This window comes from Nerophis lumbriciformis, linkage group LG03 (assembly GCF_033978685.3).
Source record: "Nerophis lumbriciformis linkage group LG03, RoL_Nlum_v2.1, whole genome shotgun sequence".
Taxonomy (NCBI): Eukaryota; Metazoa; Chordata; class Actinopteri; order Syngnathiformes; family Syngnathidae; genus Nerophis; species Nerophis lumbriciformis.
Window position 1 is genome coordinate 31,522,715 of NC_084550.2, and position 24,253 is coordinate 31,546,967.

The 24,253-nt window shown below is 40.8% G+C and overlaps 2 protein-coding genes and 1 long non-coding RNA gene across 4 annotated transcripts in view; 1 reads left to right on the forward strand and 2 right to left on the reverse strand.

Moving 5' to 3' along the window:
• LOC133583186 (uncharacterized) overlaps positions 1-24,253 on the forward strand; it is a 163,160-nt gene that overhangs the window by 23,932 nt on the left and 114,975 nt on the right. Inside the window, exons 2-3 of one of the 2 annotated variants that reach the window (XR_009812573.1) lie at positions 736-880; positions 22,112-22,705. The gene's annotated coding sequence lies outside the window, so the exon portion shown is untranslated. Of the gene's footprint in view, positions 1-735; positions 881-22,111; positions 22,706-24,253 lie in introns of those variants that run through there. The other variant, XM_061937323.1, reaches the window with a different exon arrangement.
• LOC133583201 (troponin I, slow skeletal muscle-like) lies at positions 391-5,299 on the reverse strand. The gene is made up of 5 exons (XM_061937338.1): positions 4,555-5,299; positions 4,332-4,463; positions 4,174-4,263; positions 738-914; positions 391-680 (listed from the first exon to the last, which is right to left on the reverse strand). The coding sequence occupies exons 1-5, from the start codon at positions 4,561-4,563 to the stop codon at positions 576-578; spliced, it is 513 nt and encodes a 170-aa protein (XP_061793322.1). The 5' UTR covers positions 4,564-5,299; the 3' UTR covers positions 391-575.
• On the reverse strand, positions 18,301-22,214 carry LOC133583219 (uncharacterized). The gene is made up of 4 exons (XR_009812575.1): positions 22,175-22,214; positions 21,194-21,295; positions 21,030-21,123; positions 18,301-18,441 (listed from the first exon to the last, which is right to left on the reverse strand). It is a non-coding gene; the product is annotated as an uncharacterized lncRNA (long non-coding RNA).

A 24,253-nucleotide genomic window follows, 5' to 3' on the forward strand; every position in this document is an offset into this window, starting at 1 on the left:
CAGACGGTTAGTATTACCGGTTAATTTTTTAATGACCAAAAAAGCCGTCATTTATTAATGCATTTTAGGCAACAGGAAGTCAGGCGCATGCGCACTAGCGGTGTTTGGCTTGATAATCATGGCGGACTAACTACACGGACTTTGCTGCGGAGATTTCCCCTCGGAGTAAACGGAGCCGAGCGCTTGGTTTAACATCATTTTCCCTCGCGTTCTGTCGTGTGTTTAAAAGACACTGCTGTGTTTGGATGGAGACAGGTGTGGACAATATTGTCCCCACACTAAAAGTATACAGAAAAGTATAAGAATATACATTAAAAAGTCCAAATTGGAGGTCTGTAGATCCATGTGTTGGACACTTTGGTTAAAAAAAAAAAAGAGAATACAATTACGTCGACCGCATTTGTACATTTTAATTCCTTGGTATGCAAACATATGGTGGAATAACACTCAGTTATATGAGGGAGAATCATCAGGTGGTACAAAGTACAAGGACAGTGTGGTAAATAAAATTTGACATGCAGTGCAGACGAAACATGCTGAGTCAGGAGTTTAGTGCATCTTCACTGGGCGGGGCCTCACTGGGCGGGGCCTTTGGCTGCGTCAAACATCTTCTTGCGGCCCTCCATCCCTGACATGGCCTCCACGTTCTTCCTCCAGTCGCTCACCTCCACCGTCTTCTCCTGAGGAGCACAGAGTGTGAGAAGACCACCTCTGATAACGTCCATCTTCCCACAGACCTTCTCCACGTCCTCCTTCTTCACCGACTTGAGGTTGGCTCGCAGGTCCAAGGACACTTTGTGCTTGGAGCCCAGCAGGGAGCGCAGGATGGCGTCCGCAGAGACCCTCACCCTTCGAAGGCTGGGTCTCTTAAACTTGCCTCGTAAGTCCAGCACCTTGATGTTCAGGTCTTGGATCTGAGGACCACATTAGTCCACACATATTCATATCACCGCATCACATTAAAAAAGACCATACTTTCCACTACAGCAGGCACCGGGGCCCACTCCAATATTAACACTGCATGAGTCATATTGCTCCTGATTGTAATCATATTCAATAATCATACTTAGTTTACAACCTTGTCAAAGATATGAAAACATGTTCATCACAAAGATCATTATCAAGGCTTAGGTCAGGCGGATTAGATTATTGTCTTTATTGTAACAACAAATGTTAGTATACATGAAACATATGTTTATTATTGTCATTTAGTCCTTAAATAAAATAGACAACTTGTCTTTTAGTAGTAAGTAAACAAAGACTCCTAATTTGTCGTATGCAGTAACATATTGTGTCATTTATACACCTATTATTTTGTACACATTATGAGGGACAAACTGTAAAAAATGGATTATTAATCTACTTGTTCATTTACTGTTAATATCTGCTTATTTTCTCTTTTAACATGTTCTATCTACACTTCTGTTAAAATGTAATAATCACTTATTCTTCTCTTCTTTGATACTTGACATTAGTTTTGGATGATACCACACATTTAGGTATGGATGTGATACCAAGTAGTTACAGGATCATACATTGGTCATATTCAAAGTCCTCATGTGTCCAGGTACATATTTACTGACTTTATAAACATAATTTGAATTTTTTTTAAAAGACGATAAAACAATATCGATGTAATCATAGTAGTATCGACTAGATACGCTCTTGTACTTGGTATCATTACAGTGGATGTCAGGTGTAGATCCATCCATGGTGTTTGTTTACATTGTGACGGTGGTGAGCTATTGTATCCTCCTACGGTGTGTAGTGAAGCATGTTTAGCTATTCCTCATCCTCCAGTGATAATGCTACTTGTAAGAAACTTACTTTATTTGTCGCCATGGAGACCAAGATTAGTGATTTAGAAGTAGCTAAAACAAAGCAGCTCTTCCTGAGGGTGTTTCAGTGTTATAACTTCACCTTTATCTTGACTTTTTACACCAAAATGCGTCCATTCTCCCTTTTCTGTCTACACACTGTGTCTGCTTGTAAGTACTCTGTGTGTGTGCGCTGCCCAACATGCTCCTCTGCTCCTAAAAGCAGCAATGTCACCACGTGACGACGCGCCGTCATGCTTGTTTACAAATTAAAAGGGGAAGCGGTACTTTTCAAACAGAGTATAGTACCGTTTTTGATTCAATAGTACCGCCATACTATACTACTACCGGTATACCGTACAACCCTACTGTACACATATGATAGCAGTATTTAGTATTGAATAACATACATTATTGAAGCAGATAATAATAATTACTAGGGCTGCAACCATTCTCCTGTCTGCTATTTTAGCCTTCATATTGCACCACACATTTTCAATGTCTGGACTACGAAGAAGGCCAGTCTAGTACCCGCACTCTTTTACTATGAAGCCACGCTGTTGTAACACCTGGCTTGGCATCGTCTTGCTGAAATAAGCAGGGGCGTCCATGGTAACGTTGCTTGTATGGCAACATATGTTGCTCCAAAAGCTGTATGTACCTTTCAGCATTAATGGTGCCTTCACAGATGTGTAAGTTACCCATGTCTTGGCCACTAATACACCCCCATACCATCACACATGCTGCCTTTTACACTTTCACCCTAGAACAGTCCCCATGCTTCTTTTCCTCTTTGGTCCACAGTTTCCAAAAACAATTATAAATGTGGACTCGTCAGACCACAGAACACTTTTCCACTTTGCATCAGTCCATCTTAGATGAGCTCAGGCCCAGCGAAGTGTTTCTGGGTGTTGTTGATAAATGGCTTTGGCTTTGCATAGTAGAGTTTTAACTTGCACTTACAGATGTAGCGACCAACTGTAGTTACTGACAGTGGGTTTTCTGAAGTGTTCCTGAGCCAATGTGGTGATATCCTTTACACCCTGATGTGGCTTTTTGATGCAGTACCGCCTGAGAGATCCAAGGTGTGTAATATCATGGCTTACGTGCAGTGATTTCTCCACATTCTCTAAACCTTTTGATGATATTACGGAGCGCAGATGGTGAAATCCCTAAATTCCTTGCAATAGCTGCTTGAGAAATGTTGTTCTTAAACAATTTGCTCAGGCATTTGTTGACAAAGTGGTGACCCTCGCTCCGTCCTTGTTCGTGAATGACTAAGCATTTCATGGAAGCTGCTTTTATACCCAATCATGGCACCCACCTGTTCCAAAATTAGCCTGTTCACCTGTGGGATGTTCTAAATAAGTCTTTGATGAGCATTCCTCAACTTTCTCACTCTTTTTTGCCACTTGTGCCAGCTTTTTTTAAACATGTTGCAGGCATGAAATTCCAAATGAGCTAATATTTGCAAACAATAAGAAAGTTTCTCAGTGTGAACATGAAATATCTTGTCTTTGCAGTCTATTCAATTGAATATAAGTTGAAAAGGATTTGTTGTATTCTCTTTTTATTTACCATTTACACAACGTGACAACTTCACTGCTGTTGGGGTTGTGTAAATATTCATGTTTAAATCACTTTTACTGCAAATGATTATCAGCTTCAAATATCGGTTATCGGCCTTCTTAATTACTAACAATCTGTATCGGCCCTAAAAAAACCATAACATTATAAATAATAATTACTTTACATACTGTAATTATGTTATGATAAAATGTATGCATTGTAACTAAGTTATTCATAAATAATAATAATAATACATGCTTGTTAAATAAACCGTCAATAAAATTCAAATGCAAATCAAAATACAATTTCACCGCTTTAGTCATAGTTTTTGTGCTTAAAAAACTTCTCTGACTTTAGCTGCAGACTTCTTCTGTTTGTTTGATGATGTCATTGCTACTATTGTCATTACTGCCACAAGTGGTGGAAAAGGGTATTACAATTGAGATGAATTGCTGGGCCTCTAGGGGGCACTTGGTTATGAAACACTGACATCTGGTATTGTGTACCTCTCTAGTGGTTGTGTACATCTCTGGTGTTGTGTACCTCTCTGGTGTTTGTGTACCTCTCTGGTGGTTGTGTACCTCTCTGGTGGTTGTGTACCTCTCTGGTGGTTGTGTACCTCTCTGGTAATTGTGTACCTCTCTGGTAATTGTGTACCTCTCTGGTAATTGTGTACCTCTCTGGTGGTTGTCTACCTCTCTGGTGTTGTCTACCTCTCTGGTGTTGTCTACCTCTCTGGTGTTGTGTACTTCTCTGGTGGTTGTTTACCTCTCTGGTGTTTGTTTACCTCTCTGGTGTTGTGCAGGACTTTAGCTTCAATGTCGTAGCGCTCCTCGTCCACCATGTGGATCTTGGAGTGTAGGTCCTCACAGAGTCTCTACGTGGACATGAGCAGACATGAAGGAGCTGCCATGTGCACTGATGACAAGTCAGGAGATAAAGTACCTGCAGCTCCTCTAAGTTCATGGAGTTGGTCTCCAACACAGGTGCTTTGTCATCCAAGTAGTTATTCTTCTGCTCCTCCTTGTCCACCATCTCCTGCTCCAGATGCTCTTTGGCCCTGGCCACCATCAAACTCTGTGACACAGCTGCTTTACTTCCTGCTCCTCGGCCCCTGAACACTTCCACCTTAACACCTCCACCTGAACACTTCCACCTGAACACTCACCTTCAGCATGAGCTTGCGAGAAGCCGAGATTTTAGATTTCCTCTGCAACAACAATCAAAGACGTCGATGAGAATTGGCGTGTTGAAAAAATTCTATTGGTGTTGTTCCCGTAATATGTACAATCAATCAATCAATCAACCATCCATCCATCCATCCATCTTCAACGGCTTATCCGGAATGGGGTCGCGGAGACAACAGCTCCAGCAGAGACCCCCAGACTTCCCTCTCCAGAGCAACATTAGCAACTTCCTCCTGGGGAATCCCGAAGCGTTCCCGGGCCAGAGAGGAGATGTAATCCCCCCATCTGGTCCTTGGCCTGCCCCGGGGTATCCTCCCAGTGGGACGTGCAACGAGGACCTCCCGAGGGAGACGCTCGTGAGGCATCCCCACGAGATGGCCGAACCACCTAAGCTGGCTCCTTTCCAAGCGATGCTCCGAGTCTCTCTCGGGTGACTGAACTTCTCACCCTATCTCTAAGGGATATGCCAGCCACCCTTCTGAGGAAACTCATTTCGGCCGCTTGTATCCGCGATCTTATTCTTTGGGTCATGACCCACACTTCATGACCACAGGTGAGAGTAGGAATGTAGATAGCTCGGTAGACTTAGAGCTTTGCCTTCTGGCTCAGCTCTCGTTTGGTTGCAACAGTGCGGCAGAGAGACTGCAATGCTGCCCCAGCTGCTCCCATTCTCCGGCTGATTTCCTTCTCCATCTTTCCCTCACTCGTGAACAAGACCCCGAGATACTTCAACTCCTCCACCTGGGACAGAGTCTCGTTCTCTACGTGGACTGTACAAACCATCGGTTTCCTGCTGAGAACTATGGCCTAAGATTTGGAGATGCTGATCCTCATTCCAGCCGCTGAACACTTGGCTGCGAACCGATCCAGTGAGAGCTGAAGGTCACAAACCGAAGGTGCCATCAGGACCACATCATCTGCAAACAGCATTGACGCAACCTTTAGCCCCCCGAGACGTATACCCTCTCCGCCATGGCTACGACTCTGCCTAGAAATCCTGTCCATGAAAACCACAAACAGGGTAGGTGACAGAGCGCAGTCCTGGCGGAGACCAACCCCCACTGGAAACGGATCCGACTTACATCCAAGCACCTGGATACAACTCTCGCTTTGGTTGTACAGAGATTGGATGGCCCTCAGCAGGGTTCCCCTCACCCCGTACTTCCTCACCTCCCACAAGATCTCCTGGGGGACCCGGTCATACGCCTTCTCCAAATCCGCAAAGCACATGTAGACTGGATAGGCATACTCCCAGGCCTTCTCCAGGATTCCCGCAAGAGTAAAGAGCTGGTCAGTTGTTCCACGACCAGGACGGAATCCACATTGCTCCTCTTGAACCTGAGGTTCGACTATCGGCCGGACCCTCCTTTCCAGTACCTTGGCGTAAACTTTCCCAGGGAGACTGAGTAGTGTGATACCCCTGTAATTAGCACACACCCTCTGGTCCCCCATTTTGAAAAGGGGAACCACCACCCCAGTCTGCCACTCCCTCGGCACTGTCCCAGACTTCCACGCAATGTTAAAAAGGCGTATCAACCAAGACAGCCCCTCAACACCCAGAGCCCTCAGCATTTCTGGACAGATCTCGTCAACCCCCGGAGCTTTGCCACTGTGGAGTTGTCTAACTACCTCAGTGACTTCACTCTGAGAGATCGACATCGATCCCCCATCATCCTCAGGCTCCGCTCCTGTCAGGAAGGGTGTGTCTGATGTAATTGGGTTCAGGTGTTCCTCAAAGTGCCTTTTCCAACGCCCTACGACTTCCTCACTAGACGTCAGCGGAGTTCCATCCTTTCTGTACACAGCTTGGATGGTTCCCTGCTTCCCCCTCATGAGGAGCCGTATGGTCTTCCAGAACATATATATATATGTATATATATATCCTTCATTAGAAGAATAGAGGACTTTTAAATATGATGAAAAGTGTCTTACCTCAGGCCTGTTGGACGCATGAGACAGAAAAGCCAAAATAATAATTAATAACAATAATAATAATAAAATAGTACATGTTGCTGTGAGGCTGTAACAGAAGTGATGACTGGACACACACTTACACTTTCTCCGGCATGTTGGCTGTCTAAATGACCCTGGAAGACAAAAATAACACCTTTTAGCTTTGGACTTGTGGACTTGGGGACTCCCAGAGGATCTTAGTACACTTTCCATTTTAGTTGGAACATTCCAGAACATTGACAACTGTCTGCTGGTCCCAGAAGGACACTATTTATGCATAGATGTTATATATATATATATATATATATATATATATATATATATATATATATATATATATATATATATATGTGTATGTTATATATATACTGTATGTTCTACATATGTCACCACAGTCTTTAGGCACAATAATCCTCTTTATAGAAATTCATGTTTTACAAACTCAGTCCGGAGATTTCCATGTTTTTGTTTTTTTATTTCTCATTCATTCTTTATTTGCTTTATCTGCTGTGTTGTTTAGTCATCTTTCATGTCAAGGTTTCAAAAAACATTTTCCATAAAAAATAATGGAAAATGTTTGCATAAATTAATGTTTACATTGACTTAGGACTATTTATGTAATGTTACCCTGATAGTGAGTAAGCAAGTCAATGTTATTTATAAAGCACTTTTCACAGGTCTAATCACTAAGCACTGTACAAAACATAGCTGAAGTAAAACAACAATTCAATGAAAATAACATCATCATAAAAATGATACAAAGTGGATTAAAATTATCATTAAAAGGTGCATTAACTAAAAGCTAAAAGAAACTAACAGAAAAGTTTTCAAATGAGACTAACATGCTAACCTCACAAACATGAGACTAACATGCTAACTTCACAAACATGAGACTAACATGCTAACTTCACAAACATGAGACTAACATGCTAACTTCACAAACATGAGACTAACATGCTAACTTCACAAACATGAGACTAACATGCTAACTTCACAAACATGAGATTAACATGCTAACTTCACAAACATGAGACAAACATGTTAACTTCACAAACATGAGACTAACATGCTAACTTCACAAACATGAGACTAACATGCTAACTTCACAAACATGAGACTAACATGCTAACTTCACAAACATGAGACTAACATGCTAACTTCACAAACATGAGACTAACATGCTAACTTCACAAACATGAGACTAACATGCTAACTTCACAAACATGAGACTAACATGCTAACTTCACAAACATGAGACTAACATGCTAACTTCACAAACATGAGACTAACATGCTAACTTCACAAACATGAGACTAACATGCTAACTTCACAAACATGAGACTAACATGCTAACTTCACAAACATGAGACTAACATGCTAACTTCACAAACATGAGACTAACGTGCTAGCTTCACAAACATGAGACTAACATGTTAACTTCACGAACATGAGACTAACATGCTAACTTCACAAACATGAGACTAACATGTTAACTTCACAAACATGAGACTAACATGCTAACTTGCGTGAATGATCATCAGATAGTCGCCAACATGAGCTAAAGTCTAACAAGCGATGAAAACTCATGAAATATGCTAAGAGTCACACAGGTGCTAAACACAATGCTGATGATGTCATGAGTGAAATAGAAAAGGTGAAGTTGTCATGTTAGTCATCTTACCTCTGCAAGAACACACACACTGAAAGTGATGGAGGGAAGAGAACCACGATATTTATCTCTCACCCTCTCTTTGTCCCGCCTCCCTTGGTACATTTAAATATTCACACACACACACACACACACACACACACACACACACACACACACACACACACACACACACACACACACACACACACACACACACACATTCATGTATTTGTTACCTTCTTGAGACCTGCGAAAAATGCCTCCCTCTTTAGGACCAACCTTTCTCGATATATAAATATGTGTATTTACAACATTGATAATATATGCAAATATGAAAAGGTATGTTTTTAGTAATTTTTTATTTTTTTTGGAAGTTTTGTTTATTGGTTTATAATTTTCATTATTTACTTCTTTATTACAGTATGTTTATATATATATATATATATATATATATATATATATATATATATATATATATATATATATATATATTATTATTATTTTTTTTTTTTAATTAATTTTGGCCAAAGCGGGCACATTTTAATTTCTTACACACACATGTTATTTCATATGTTGACCAGAGGGGGAGCACTTTTAAAACCGACACACAGCTTTCAGCACAGTCTCACTCAAGAGCAGACAAACATTACAGGGAGACAGAACAGGATCAAACATTACAGGGAGACAAAACAGGATCAAACATTACAGGAAGACAGAACAGGATCAAACATTACAGGGAGACAAAACAGGATCAAACATTACAGGGAGACAGAACAGGATCAAACATCACAGGGAGACAGAACAGGATCAAACATTACAGGGAAACAGAACAGGATCAAACATCACAGGGAGACAGAACAGGATCAAACATTACAGGGAGACAGAACAGGATCAAACATTACAGGGAGACAAAACAGGATCAAACATTACAGGGAAACAGAACAGGATCAAACATTACAGGGAGACAGAACAGGATCAAACATTACAGGGAGACAAAACAGGATCAAACATTACAGGGAGACAGAACAGGATCAAACATTACAGGGAGACATAACAGGATCAAACATTACAGGGAGACAGAACAGGATCAAACATTATAGGGAGACAGAACAGGATCAAACATTACAGGGAGACAAGAACAGGATCAAACATTACAGGGAGACAGAACAGGATCAAACATTACGGGGAGACAGAACAGGACCGCTGACGGGTCAGCCGACTTCCGGCACCCCTTAAAAAGGTGGAAAACAGGTAAACATTGGTGGGGGCGGGGATGCGTAAAAAAAATATTCAGTCTAAGTCTGGACTCCCGGGGAGGGATTCCAGACTGAGACCAGGAAAAAAAAAACCTCAATAGCCATAGTACACACAAACAAGTTACAAAGAACACACAAGACTTTCAACAGGGTCAATTTGAAAAAAATCTCTCCTTTTTGGGACCACCCTCATTTTGATAGATTTCACCACCTAATGAGACTGTGCAATGTTATTGATTTATGTCATCACTTGTTCACACCTCATATGGAAGATACTTTTCCTTCTTCATGTCTCAAGAAGGGTAGAAACACACACGCACACACACACACACACACACTGACTGTTGTCAGGTTCAAACACCAAACTATCTAATAAACAAGACAAGAAGCAAGGAATCAGGCAGCCAGAGTTCAATTTTGCTCATGAGGAGAAACGTTTGGGGCTGCACACTCCGTTACAGTCTCCCACCACGCTCTGAGGGGCAGTCCCACGTGCTCCTCTATTTATTCGGGAGTTCCCTAGTTAACATCACTGAGACTGCTTCTAGGGGGCGGGGACACATATTACGCAAGCGGCCCCAGTATCACGGTACGTGATCATTCAGAATGCAAATGTGCTTGAGCTCGAGATTTCGCCCTGGCTCTGCTTTGTCTGCGCGATGTCGTCTTGTCTTCGTTGAGGCACTTGAAGTCCGTCCTTGTCTGTTTCAGCGAGCTGGAAGACAAGAAACTGCTGCTGCGAGGCAACTTGCAGTGGAAGATAATGAGTTGTGTGCCTTTGCACGGATAGAAAAGTACAACTCGTTAATAACTATCGCAACGGCGTTTAAGCATAAGAGTTGTGTGATAAGTTCTACGTAATTATTCTAACAAGTGTATGTATTCCATCTAAGATAGTCTTAGTTCATCCGTCGGGTCGACCAGGACCACACTAGTCATCGTAGGGGAATGGATGACTAAGTGACTTGTGCGATGACTTGGATTTAAGTGAAGAAGACTTGCGCAGTTCGTCGACCTCACTCTCTCGCCGAGACCATCTCGATCCAGTGGCAAGTGCTTTGTAATAACAAGTGATAAGATGAAGATTTTATTGCACTTTCATGTTGTAAATTTGAATGAATGTTGGGTGTGTATGTATATGTATATATGTCTATGTTTTAAGGATTTAACGGTAAATGGTTTAAAAATGAACCGGGGTACAATTCTCGACAGTTAGTAATACCGTTTACATTTAAAAAAAACAAAAAACGTCATTTATGAATGCATTTTAGGCAACCCTGCTCACTTCCTGGAAATGGAGTCACAGCAGCACACGAGCGTCCTTTGGCTAGAAGAAACATGGCGGAACACAACTCCAATACAGAGATTTACCCTCAGAGTACACAGAGCCGAGCGCATGGTTCAACTTCATCTTCCTTCGCTTCAGTTCCCAGTCTGGGCGTGTGTTGAAGAGCGCACTGCTGTTATTAGATGGACACACTAAAAGTATGCGGTGAAGGAGGGAAAAAAACAGATGGTGTCCGTCAGCTGTGACTGAGAGTTAATGACGTGAGGAAACATGCAGCAGGCCATGTGTCAGGAACATTGTCAATGTATATTTAGATGTATATTCATGTATAAGTATATCTATATACATGTATATGTATATCTATATACATGTATATATGTATATACATATATATCTATAAGTATACACATGTATAAGTATATCTATATACATGTATACATGTATATATGTATATACATATATACATGTATGTATATACATGTATATGTGTATCTATATACATGTATGTATATATATACAGTCAAGAAAATAAGTATTTGAACACCCTGCTATTTTGCAAGTTCTCCCACTTAGAAATCACGGAGGTGTCTGAAATTTTCATGGTAGGTGCATGTCCACTGTATGAGAGATAACCTAAAAAGAAAAATCCGTAAATCACAATCTATGATTTTTTAACAATTTATTTGTGTGATACAGCTGAAAATAAGTATTTTAACACCAACATTAATATTTGGTAGAGAAGCCTTTGTTTGCAATTACAGAGTTCAAACGTTTCCTGTAGTTCTTCACCAGGTTTGCACAGACTACAGGAGGGATTCTGGCCCACTCCTCCACACAGATCTTCTCTAGATCAGTCAGGTTTCTGGGCTGTCGCTGAGTAACACAGACTTTCAGCTCCCTCCAAAGATTTTCAATTGGATTTAGGTCTGGAGACTGGCTAGGCCACTCCAGAACCTTGATATGGTTCTTACGAAGCCACTTCTTGGTTTTCCTGGCTGTGTGCTTTGGGTCATTGTCATGTTGGAAGATCCAGCCACGACTCATCTTCAGTGATCTGACTGAGGGAAGGAGGTTTTTGGCCAAAATCTCACAATACATGGCTGCAGTCATCCTCTCCTTAATACAGTACAGTCGTCCTGTCCCATGAGCAGAAAAACACCCCCAAAGCATGATGCTACCACCCCCATGCTTCACAGTAGGGATGGTGTTCTTGGGATGGTACGCATCATTCTTCTTCCTCCAAACACGCACAGTGGAATTATGACCAAAAAGGTCAGTTTTGGTCTCACCTGTCCACAAAACTTTCTCCCATGACTCCTCTGGATCATCTAAATGGTCATTGGCAAACTTAAGACGGGCCTTAACATGTGCTGGTTTAAGCAGGGGAACCTTCCGTGCCATGCATGATTTCAAAGCATGACGTCTTAGTGTATTACCAACAGTGACCATGGAAACAGTGGTCCCAGCTCTTTTCAGGTCATTGACCAAGTCCTGCCGTGTAGTCCTAGGCTGATTCCTCACCTTTATTAGCATCATTGAGACCCCACAAGGCGATATCTTGCATGGGGCTCCACTCCGATTGAGATTGACCGTCATGTTTAGCTTCTTCCATTTTCTGATGATTGCTCCAACAGTGGACCTTTTTTCACCAAGCTGCTTGGCAATTTCTCCGTAGCCCTTTCCATCCTTGTGGAGTTGTACAATTTTGTCTCTGGTGTCTTTGGACAGCTCTTTGGTCTTAGCCATGCTGAATGTTTGGGTCTTACTGATTGTATGGGGTGGGCAGGTGTCTTTATGCAGGTAACGACCTCACACAGGTGCATCTGATTCAGGATTATACAGTGGAGTGGAGGAGGACTTTTAAAGGCGGACTAACAGGTCTTTGAGGGTCAGAATTCTAGCTGATAGACAGGTGTTCAAATACTTATTTTCAGCTGTATCACACGAATAAATTGTTAAAAAATCATAGATTGTGATTTCTGAATTTTTCTTTTTAGGTTATCTCTCATACAGTGGACATGCACCTATCGTGAAAATTTCAGACCCCTCCGTGATTTCAAAGTGGGAGAACTTGCAAAATAGCAGGGTGTTCAAATACTTATTTTCTTGACTGTATATATATATATATATATATATATATATATATATATATATATATATATATATATATATCAGTGATGTGTGGTGAGGTTGATGGCTGGTGAGGCACTGACTTCATCACAGTCAGATTTACAAACATATGAACCCTAAAGAGTATCTTATTCACCATTTGATTGGCAGCAGTTAACGGGTTATGTTTAAAAGCTCATACCAGCATTCTTCCCTGCTTGGCACTCAGCATCAAGGCTTGGAATTGGGGGTTAAATCACCAAAAATGATTCCCGGGCGTGGCGCCGCTGCTGCCCACTGCTCCCCTCACCTCCCAGGGGGTGATCAAGGGGATGGGTCAAATGCAGAGGACACATTTCATTACACCTAGTGTGTGTGTGACAATCATTGCTACTTTAACTTAACTTTAACTTTACACATACAAACTGTAGCACACAAAAAAGCACATTTAATAAAAAAAACGTTATTATGGTCTTACCTTTACTTATAAATGAAGTCCATGCGCAGGTCCTTCTGACCAAAAGCATCGATAACTTGTTTATAGAAGTCTTCCTTATCTTTCTTCAGTTTTAAAAGTCTCTCTGTCTCGATGGAGATCTTCCTTTAATTATTACCTCCTGCTTCCATTGAAAGTCCAGTTTAGAGAACTGTCCTGCCCTCACTATATGTGTTGAGGTTATACAGCTTGGCAGACAGCTAACAACCAATACAGGACGTTCTAATAAAGTTCCAAAGCAGATGAATCCATTTAGGCTCTTTATTGTTGTTGATCTTGCTTTGTCTTGCACCGGACTTTTATTTATTTTTTTGTAAAAGTGAAATCCACACAATAACAATGTATAAGCTATATGATTCAACCAACACACTGAAATGTAATACACAATATGTAAACATCAGCTCCACACAAATAAGTGTTGAAACTATATCTATGGTGGAAATACACGACCGGCAGCCATTTTAAGTCCTCAAGCATTCATTAAATTAGTGCACAAACATGGTTTTTCAATACACATCTTACTATCAAAAGAAGCCACTTTCCACCTTCATATTGAGCCACATAAACAAGTTCAACAGTTTACTTACACACTTATCTTTTCCAAGGCTTGTAAGAGCTAACACAACTTGTCTACTTCTTATTGTCTCATGAACTGAACTAACATCGTAAACCGGAAGTGCCCAAACTGATGACGTGCAGCATTTTCCCATCGCCACAAGGTGTCAGTAATAGTCCACAATCAAACGGGCATAACAAAAACTGTTTTATTTTAGATATGTAATCCTCCATGTTAAAAGTCCAGGCGAGAGGAAAACATAAACAATCGCTAACTGTTGCTGCTTGTTGTCACTTATTCTGCAGCCGAGTAGTCGCAAAAATGATCCGGGATCACTAGCGCCCTCTACCACCGTGAGGCGGGATTACTGCGAGCCTCAGCCAGTGCGTCTAAGCAGCCGTTTTATGATTGCTCAGCACAAGAAATACGTTACACACATACAGTTGTTGACAAAATACACTGTACATTATATACCTTAGCTAACTAAACTATGGAAATCCATCTATCCATCCATCCATCTTCTTCCGCTTATCCGAGGTCGGGTCGCGGGGGAAGCAGCCTAAGCAGGGAAGCCCAGATTCTCCTCTCCCCAGCCACTTGGTCCAGCTCCTCCCGGGGAATCTCGAGGCGTTCCCAGGCCAGCCGGGAGACATAGTCTTCCCAACGTGTCCTAGGTCTTCCCCGTGGCCTCCTACTGGTTGGACGGGCCCTAAACACCTCCCTAGGGAGGCGTTCGGGTGGCATCCTGACCAGTGCCCGAACCACCTCATCTGGCTCCTCTCCATGTGGAGGAGCAGCGGCTTTACTTTGAGCTCCTCCCGGATGACAGAGCTTCTCACCCTGTCTCTAAGGGAGAGCCCCGCCACCCGGCGGAGGAAACTCATTTCGGCCGCTTGCACCCGTGATCTTGTCCTTTCGGTCATAACCCAAAGCTCATGACCATAGGTGAGGATGGGAACGTAGATCGACCGGTAAATTGAGAGCTTTGCCTTCCGGCTCAGCTCCTTCTTCACCACAACGGATCAATACAGCGTCCGCATTACTGAAGACGCCGCACCGATCCGCCTGTCGATCTCACGATCCACTTTTCCCTCACTCGTGAACAAGACTGCTAGGTACTTGAACTCCTCCACTTGGGGCAGGGTCTCCTCCCCAACCCGGAGATGGCACTCCACCCTTTTCCGGGCGAGAACCATGGACTCGGACTTGGAGGTCCTGATCAGTCGCTTCACACTCTGCTGTGAACCGATCCAGTGAGAGCTGAAGATCTTGGCCAGATGAAGCCGTCAGGACCACATCATCTGCAAAAAGCAGAGACCTAATCCTGCAGCCACCAAACCAGATCCCCTCAACAACTTGACTGCGCCTAGAAATTCTGTCCATAAAAGTTATGAACAGATTGGGTGACAAAGGGCAGCCTTGGCGGAGTCCAACCCTCACTGGAAACGTGTCCGACTTACTGCCGGCAATGCGGACCAAGCTCTGACACTGATCATACAGGGAGCGGACCGCCACAATCAGACAGTCCGTTACCCCATACTCTCTGAGCACTCCCCACAGGACTTCCCGAGGGACACGGTCGAATGCCTTCTCCAAGTCCACAAAACACATGTAGACTGGTTGGGCAAACTCCCATGCACCCTCAAGGACCCTGCCCAGAGTATAGCGCTGGTCCACAGTTCCACGACCAGGACCAAAACCACACTGTTCCTCCTGAATCCGAGGTTCGACTATTCGGCGTAGCCTCCTCTCCAGTACACCTGAATAGACCTTACCGGGAAGGCTGAGGAGTGTGATCCCACGATAGTGGGAACACACCCTCCGGTTCCCCTTCTTAAACTATGGAAATGTATAATATAGTTCACATAGCAATACGGTCTCACTGCACAGCAGGCCAGCAGTTAGCCGAGTCATTGCGCAATCCATGGTGAGGCACAACTGAGTGACGTGCCTCAACTGGCTGCTGATTCACCGCAATGCTCTTCTCAGTATTTGAACGGCAAATGTGAAAATTCAGCGATTTATATTCAGCGATGAATACAAATAATCTAAAACTGGTGAAGTTAAATGGAAAATAACTTTATAGTATAATCACTGGATACATATAACAATTTAATTAATTTTTTTTCTTTTTACATTTTTTTTCTTTCCATGATGGCAGGTGAGGCCCCTGACTGCACATCACTGATGTATATATATGTATATTTATATCTATATACATGTATATATGTATGTATGTACATGTAGCTCTATATGTACAAACCCTGTTTCCATATGAGTTGGGAAATTGTGTTAGGTGTAAATATAAACGGAATACAATGATTTGCAAATCCTTTTCAACCCATATTCAATTGAATATGCTACAAAGACAACATATTTGATGTTCAAACTGATAAAAAAATGTTTTTGCAAATAATCATTAACTTTAGAATTTGATGCCAGCAACACGTGACAAAGAAGTTGGGAAAGGTGGCAATAAATACTGATAAAGTTGAGGAATGCTCATCAAACACTTATTTGGAACATCCCACAGGTGTGCAGGCTAATTGGGAACAGGTGGGTGCCATGATTGGGTATAAAAACAGCTTCCCAAAAAAAGCTCAGTCTTTCACAAGAAAGGATGGGGCGAGGTACACCCCTTTGTCCACAACTGCGTGAGCAAATAGTCAAACAGTTTAAGAACAACCTTTCTCAAAGTGCAATTGCAAGAAATTTAGGGATTTCAACATCTACGGTCCATAATATCATCAAAAGGTTCAGAGAATGTGGAGAAATCACTCCACGTAAGCGGCATGGCCGGAAACCAACATTGAATGACTGTGACTTTTCATCCCTCAGACGGCACTGTATCAAAAACCCACATCAATCTCTAAAGGATATCACCACATGGGCTCAGGAACACTTCAGAAAACCACTGTCACTAAATACAGTTGGTCGCTACATCTGTAAGTGCAAGTTAAAGCTCTACTATGCAAGGCGAAAGCCATTTATCAACAACACCCAGAAACGCCGCTGGCTTCTCTGGGCCCGAGATCATCTAAGATGGACTCATGCAAAGTGGAAAAGTGTTCTGTGGTCTGACGAGTCCACATTTCAAATTTTTTTTGGAAATATTCGACATCGTGTCATCCGGACCAAAGGGAAAGCGAACCATCCAGACTGTTATCGACGCAAAGTTCAAAAGCCAGCATCTGTGATGGTATGGGGGTGTATTAGTGCCCAAGGCATGGGTAACTTACACATCTGTGAAGGCACCATTAATGCTGAAAGGTACATACAGCTTTTGGAACAACATATGTTGCCATCTATGCGCAGTCTTTTTCATGGACGCCCCTGCTTATTTCAGCAAGACAATGCCAAGCCACATTCAGCACGTGTTACAACAACGTGGTATCGTAAACAAAGAGTGCGGGTACTTTCCTGGCCCGCCTGCAGTCCAGACCTGTCTCCCATCGAAAATGTGTGGCGCATTATGAAGCCTAAAATAGCACACAAAGAGACACCCCCGGACTGTTGAACGACTGAAGCTCTACATAAAACAAGAATGGGAAATAATTCCATATTTCAAACCTTCAACAATTAGTTTCCTCAGTTCCCAATCGTTTATTGAGTGTTGTTAAAAGGAAAGGTGATGTAACACAGTGGTGAACATGCCCTTTCCCAACTACTTTGGCACGTGTTGCAGCCATGAAATTCTAAAGTTAATGATTATTTGCACAAAAAAAAATAAAGTTTATTAGTTTGAACATCAAATATGTTGTCTTTGTAGCATATTCAATTGAATATGGCTTGAAAAGGATTTGCAAATCATTGTATTCCGTTTATATTTACATCTAACACAATTTCCCAACTCATATGGAAACGGGGTTTGTACATGTATAAGTGTATATATATATACATGTGTATATATATATGTAAATGTACATCTATATACATGTATGTATGTATATACATGTATATATGTATACGTATATCTACATGTATATACATGTATATATACAGTATGTATATATGCATATGAGAATATATTAAGTGTTCCAGAGGTGTTAGAAGATGTTAAAGGTGTTCCAGAGTATTCTCTTGGATTTTCTGCCGCTGGTTTCATGTGGTGTACTTTCCATCTGCTGCATCATTTCACACAGGAAGACCAACGAGCACAAAGGGACAAAACCTTGGAATGAAAGAGTGCTGACTCAGGATTTTTATTGAGTGTCACCAAGATGACATGTGACATCTGACATGTGACATGTGACATGCGACATCTGACATGTGACATGTGACATGCGACATTTGACATGTGACATGTGACATCTGACATCTGACATGTGACATCTGACATGTGACATGTGACGTGCTAAAGCAGAGCAGATTATTACTGCACAACTATAACTCTTAAACAAGGTTTTGCTTTTGCTGCATAATGACTAAGTTAGCAGGTTTAACTCAGTCCAACAACCTGGAGACGTGGCTTCGGTCCTGGCTTTACTGGAGTTTAGTTAGTAGTCCTCCGCCAAGATCATAACCAAACTATTTCGGACCAAAGTTCGTGCGAAAGCAACCTGAAAATCAACACACAATCGATATCAACACAATGCAACATTACTGAGAGGGTATGACTAAAATATGCAGATTTACTTGACTAAAGTGTAGATACTTGATGCAGATTTACTTTACTAAAGTGTAGATACTTGATGCAGATTTACTTTACTAAAGTGTAGATACTTGATGCAGATTTACTTGACTAAAGTGTAGATACTTGATGCAGATTTACTTTACTAAAGTGTAGATACTTGATGTAGATTTACTTGACTAAAGTGTAGATACTTGATGCAGATTTACTTGACTAAAGTGTAGATACTTGATGCAGATTTACTTGACTAAAGTGTAGATACTTGATGTAGATTTACTTTACTAAAGTGTAGATACTTGATGCAGATTTACTTGACTAAAGTGTAGATAATTGATGTAGATTTACTTTACTAAAGTGTAGATACTTGATGCAGATTTACTTGACTAAAGTGTAGATACTTGATGCAGATTTACTTTACTAAAGTGTAGATACTTGATGCAGATTTACTTGACTAAAGTGTAGATACTTGATGCAGATTTACTTTACTAAAGTGTAGATACTTGATGTAGATTTACTTGACTAAAGTGTAGATACTTGATGCAGATTTACTTGACTAAAGTGTGGATACTTGATGCAGATTTACTTTACTAAAGTGTAGATACTTGAAGCAGATTTACTTGACCAAAGTGTAGATACTTGATGCAGATTTACTTGACTAAAGTGTAGATAATTGATGTAGATTTACTTTACTAAAGTGTAGATACTTGATGCAGATTTACTTGACTAAAGTGTAGATACTTGATGCAGATTTACTTGACTAAAGTGTAGATACTTGATGCAGATTTACTTTACTAAAGTGTAGATACTTGATGTAGATTTACTTGACTAAAGTGTAGATACTTGATGCAGATTTACTTGACTAAAGTGTAGATACTTGATGTAGATTTACTTTACTAAAGTGTAGATACTTGATGCAGATTTACTTGACTAAAGTGTAGATACTTGATGCAGATTTACTTGACTAAAGTGTAGATACTTGATGCAGATTTACTTTACTAAAGTGTAGATACTTGATGCATATTTACTTTACTAAAGTGTAGATACTTGATGTAGATTTACTTGACTAAAGTGTAGATACTTGATGCAGATTTACTTGACTAAAGTGTAGATACTTGATGCAGATTTACTTGACTAAAGTGTAGATACTTGATGTAGATTTACTTTACTAAAGTGTAGATACTTGATGCAGATTTACTTGACTAAAGTGTAGATAATTGATGTAGATTTACTTTACTAAAGTGTAGATACTTGATGCAGATTTACTTGACTAAAGTGTAGATACTTGATGCAGATTTATTTTACTAAAGTGTAGATACTTGATGCAGATTTACTTGACTAAAGTGTAGATACTTGATGCAGATTTACTTTACTAAAGTGTAGATACTTGATGTAGATTTACTTGACTAAAGTGTAGATACTTGATGCAGATTTACTTGACTAAAGTGTGGATACTTGATGCAGATTTACTTTACTAAAGTGTAGATACTTGATGCAGATTTACTTGACCAAAGTGTAGATACTTGATGCAGATTTACTTGACTAAAGTGTAGATACTTGATGCAGATTTACTTGACTAAAGTGTAGATACTTGATGCAGATTTACTTGACAAAGTGTAGATACTTGATGCAGATTTACTTGACGAAAGTGTAGATACTTGATGCAGATTTACTTGACTAAAGTGTAGATACTTGATGCAGATTTACTTGACTAAAGTGTAGATAATTGATGTAGATTTACTTTACTAAAGTGTAGATACTTGATGCAGATTTACTTGACTAAAGTGTAGATACTTGATGCAGATTTACTTGACAAAGTGTAGATACTTTATGCAGATTTACTTGACGAAAGTGTAGATACTTGATGCAGATTTACTTGACTAAAGTGTAGATACTTGATGCAGATTTACTTGACTAAAGTGTAGATACTTGATGTAGATTTACTTTATTAAAGTGTAGATACTTGATGCAGATTTACTTGACTAAAGTGTAGATACTTGATGTAGATTTACTTTATTAAAGTGTAGAAACTTGATGCAGATTTACTAAAGGGCAGATACTTGATGTAGATTTACTAAAGTGTAGATACTTGATGCAGATTTACTAAAGTGTAGATACTTGATGCAGATTTACTAAAGTGTTGATAATTGACACAGATTTACTAAATTGTAGATACTTGATGTAGATTTACTAAAGTGTAGATACTTGATGCAGATTTACTAAAGTGTAGATATGGGTATGGTAAGCAAGTCACCAAGTTGAATGTGAATGTGCCAGTGTATTATTTGTGGTAGTACAGTGTAGTATAGTGTAGTATTTGTGGTAGTACAGTGTAGTACAGTGTAGTTCAGTGTAGTATTTGTTGTAGTACAGTGTAATACAGTGTAGTATTTGTTGTAGTACAGTGTAATACAGTGTAGTATTTGTGGTAGTACAGTGTAGTATTTGTGGTAGTACAGTGTAGTATTTGTTGTAGTACAGTGTAGTATTTGTGGTAGTATAGTGTAGTACAATACTTACTATTACAGTAGATTTCACCTTCATGGTCGGCCACATTGGTAAAATCCAGTTTTGTCCCACAGTCAGCACAAGAGAAGCAGCGTTTGTGCCACCACTGCGAGGAGGAAGTCAAAGTACATATTTGTGAAAATGACGACGTTTAGAATTCTCCCAATCTTTCTTACGTTGGTGGTGTAGGCGACCTTCTCGGCCGGGTACACGGTGTCGTCGCACCGTGGGCACGTGTCAGCGTTCATGGTGACCTTGGAGGTATTGGTAGGGCTTCTCTGTCAGAACGTACAAGGGTTTAGTCCACTAGTGTGCAGTACTCAGATGTCACCAGCAGAGGTGCTGCTGAGTAGTTCTGCTTCATGCAACACGAGTCATACCAAAGACTATAAAGATGGGAGCCATTACCTCCCTGCTTGGCACTCAGCATCAAGGCTTGGAATTGGGGGTTAAATCACCTAAAAATGATTCCTGGGCGTGGCCGCCGCTGCTGCTCTCTGCTCCCCTCACCTCCCAGGGGGTCAAATGCAGAGGGTATTTTCACCACACCTGGTGTGTGTGTGTGTGTGTGTGTGTGTGTGTGTGTGTGTGTGTGTGTGTGTGTGTGTGTGTGTGTGTGTGTGTGTGACTATCATTGCTACTTTAACTTGAACCTAACTTAGCTGCCACCAAATGAAATAAAATATGTTTATTTACATTCTTTCATCTTTTAACTACTGATTGTGTTCTAATGATCTATTTAGTGAATTAATGACACTTTTCACTATTTAAAGATGTGTTTTTTTGTTTTTATTTACTCCCATTTGGCCTCGTTAGCATTTCATGAAAGTATTAATCTATCAAAGTCAGTGGGCGGGCCTAACACTAATTAGTCCAATCATTGCAGAGTGGAACCAATCAGGTGTTAGGACCCGCCCACTGACTCTGATGAGTTTGACAAACCCAATAAATAATATGTCATTAAATTAATAAATCATTAAAAAATTAAAATCCTAATTTAAATGGTGAAATAATTAATTAAATTGTGAAATAATAACAAAAATGTATTTAATTATTGAAAATAACACATTTATGTATTCCAATGAAACAATTAGGTCAGGATTAAGTTCCAGACCAAAACCACAACAGGTTTCTTACCCGAGGGTCCAAGTTCCTACCTGCACTGATGCTGAGGTCTGCTGGTGGGCTGGCAGGAGAGACGTCCACTGGCAGCCAAGACCGAGGGAGGCTTGAAGGACCCCAGGCTGAGGAGTGGGAGGAGTCAGGGAGGGTCACGTGACATTGAGGGTTTGCTGCTTTTTTTCTTGTTTTCCACAAAAAGGTCACAGACCTTTAATATGAATAAATGAATAATAAATAAATAAAACATTCTCAAGCAAAATATCTCCTCAAAGTTAAAAAAAAAAGTTCAAAGCATTATTTTATTTGGAATCCTTCACCATCCTCATGTGAGGCAAGAACACAGCTTCTCTTCTCTCAGTCCTGAATAGAAGTCAGCTAACAATGGAGTCAATAGGGGGCGCTCTATTCCGCCTGTAACCTGTTTGGAAAACATCCCAAAACCTTTGAAATACACGCTGTCATTATTTAACTTGTTTTTCATGTAAGAAATATTTTTAAATTATGTATTATGTGTAAATGTCATTAAAGAATATATATATATATATATATTTTTATGTCCTTAAATCCTCTAGCAGCTATAAAGTTATAAAATGATGTTGCTCAATAGCTTTTTTTTTTTTGTCCTGTCCAACTACTCAGGCAAATCATATTGTTGATGTACAAAAGCAGTGAAGTTGTCAGGTTGTGTAAATGGTAAATAAAAAGAGAATACAACAAATCCTTTTCAACTTATATTCAATTGAATAGACTGCAAAGACAAGATATTTCATGTTCACACTGAGAAACTTTCTTCTTTTTTGCAAATAATCATGAACTTAGAATCGAATGGCAGCAACACATTGCAAAAAAGGCATTTTTACCAGTGTGTTACATGGCCTTTCCTTTTAACAACACTCAGTACAGGTTTGGGAACTGAGGAGACACATTTTTGAAGTGGAATTCTTTCCCATTCTTGCTTGATGTACAGCTTAAGTTGTTCAACAGTCTCCCTTCTCATATTTTAGCCTTCACACATTTTCATTGTCTGGACGACAGGCAGGCCAGCCTAGTACCCACACTCTTTTACTATGAAGCCATGCTGTTGTAACACGTGGCTTGGCATTGTCTTGCTGAAATAAGCAGGGGCGTCCATGATAACAACATATGTTGCTCCAAAAGCTGTATGTACCTTTCAGCATTAATGGTGCCTTCACAGATGTGTAAGTTACCCATGTCTTGGCCACTAATACACCCCCATACCATCACACATGCTGCCTTTTACACTTTCACCCTAGAGCAATCCGGATGGTTCTTTTACTCTTTGGTCCGGAGGACACGATGTCCACAGTTTCCAAAAATAATTAGAAATGTGGACTCGTCAGACCACAGAACACTTTTCCACTTTGCATCAGTCCATCGTAGATGAGCTCGGGCCCAGCGAAGCGTTTCTGGGTGTTGTTGATAAATGGCTTTGGCTTTGCATAGTAGAGTTTTAACTTGCACTTACAGATGTAGCGGCCAACTGTAGTTACTGACAGTGGTTTTCTGAAGTGTTCCTGAGCCCATGTGGTGATGTCCTTTACACACTGATGTGGCTTTTTGATGCAATAGTGCCTGAGGGATCCAAGGTGTGTAATATCATGGCTTACGTGCAGTGATTTCTCCAGATTCTCTGAACCTTTTGATGATATTACGGAGCGTAGATGGTGAAGTACCTAAATTCCTTGCAATAGCTGCTTGAGAAATGTTGTTCTTAAACAATTTGCTCAGGCATTTGTTGACAAAGTGGTGACCCTCGCCCCGTCCTTGTTTGTGAATGACTGAGCATTTCATGGAAGCTGCTTTTATACCCAATCATGGCACCCACCTGTTCCCAATTAGCCTGTTCACCTGTGGGATGTTCCAAATAAGTCTTTGATGAGCATTCCTTAACTTTCTCACTCTTTTTTGCCACTTGTGCCAGCTTTTTTTAAACATGTTGCAGGCATCAAATTCCATCCATCCATTTTCTACCGCTTTTTCCTTTCAGGGTCGCGGGGGGTGCTGGAGCCTATCTCAGCTGCACACTAGGGACCATTTAGTGTTAAAGCCCGGGTTTGAACCCTGATCCATGCTATGAGATGTGGCTGTTGGTT

Coding starts and splice junctions, on each gene's coding strand:
- LOC133583201 (XM_061937338.1), bottom strand. Junction 915..4,173: donor TCCTGCACAACACCAGAGAG/GTAAACAAACAC, acceptor TGTGGTCCTCAG/ATCCAAGACCTGAACATCAA. Junction 681..737: donor AGAAGGAGGACGTGGAGAAG/GTCTGTGGGAAG, acceptor TGTGCTCCTCAG/GAGAAGACGGTGGAGGTGAG.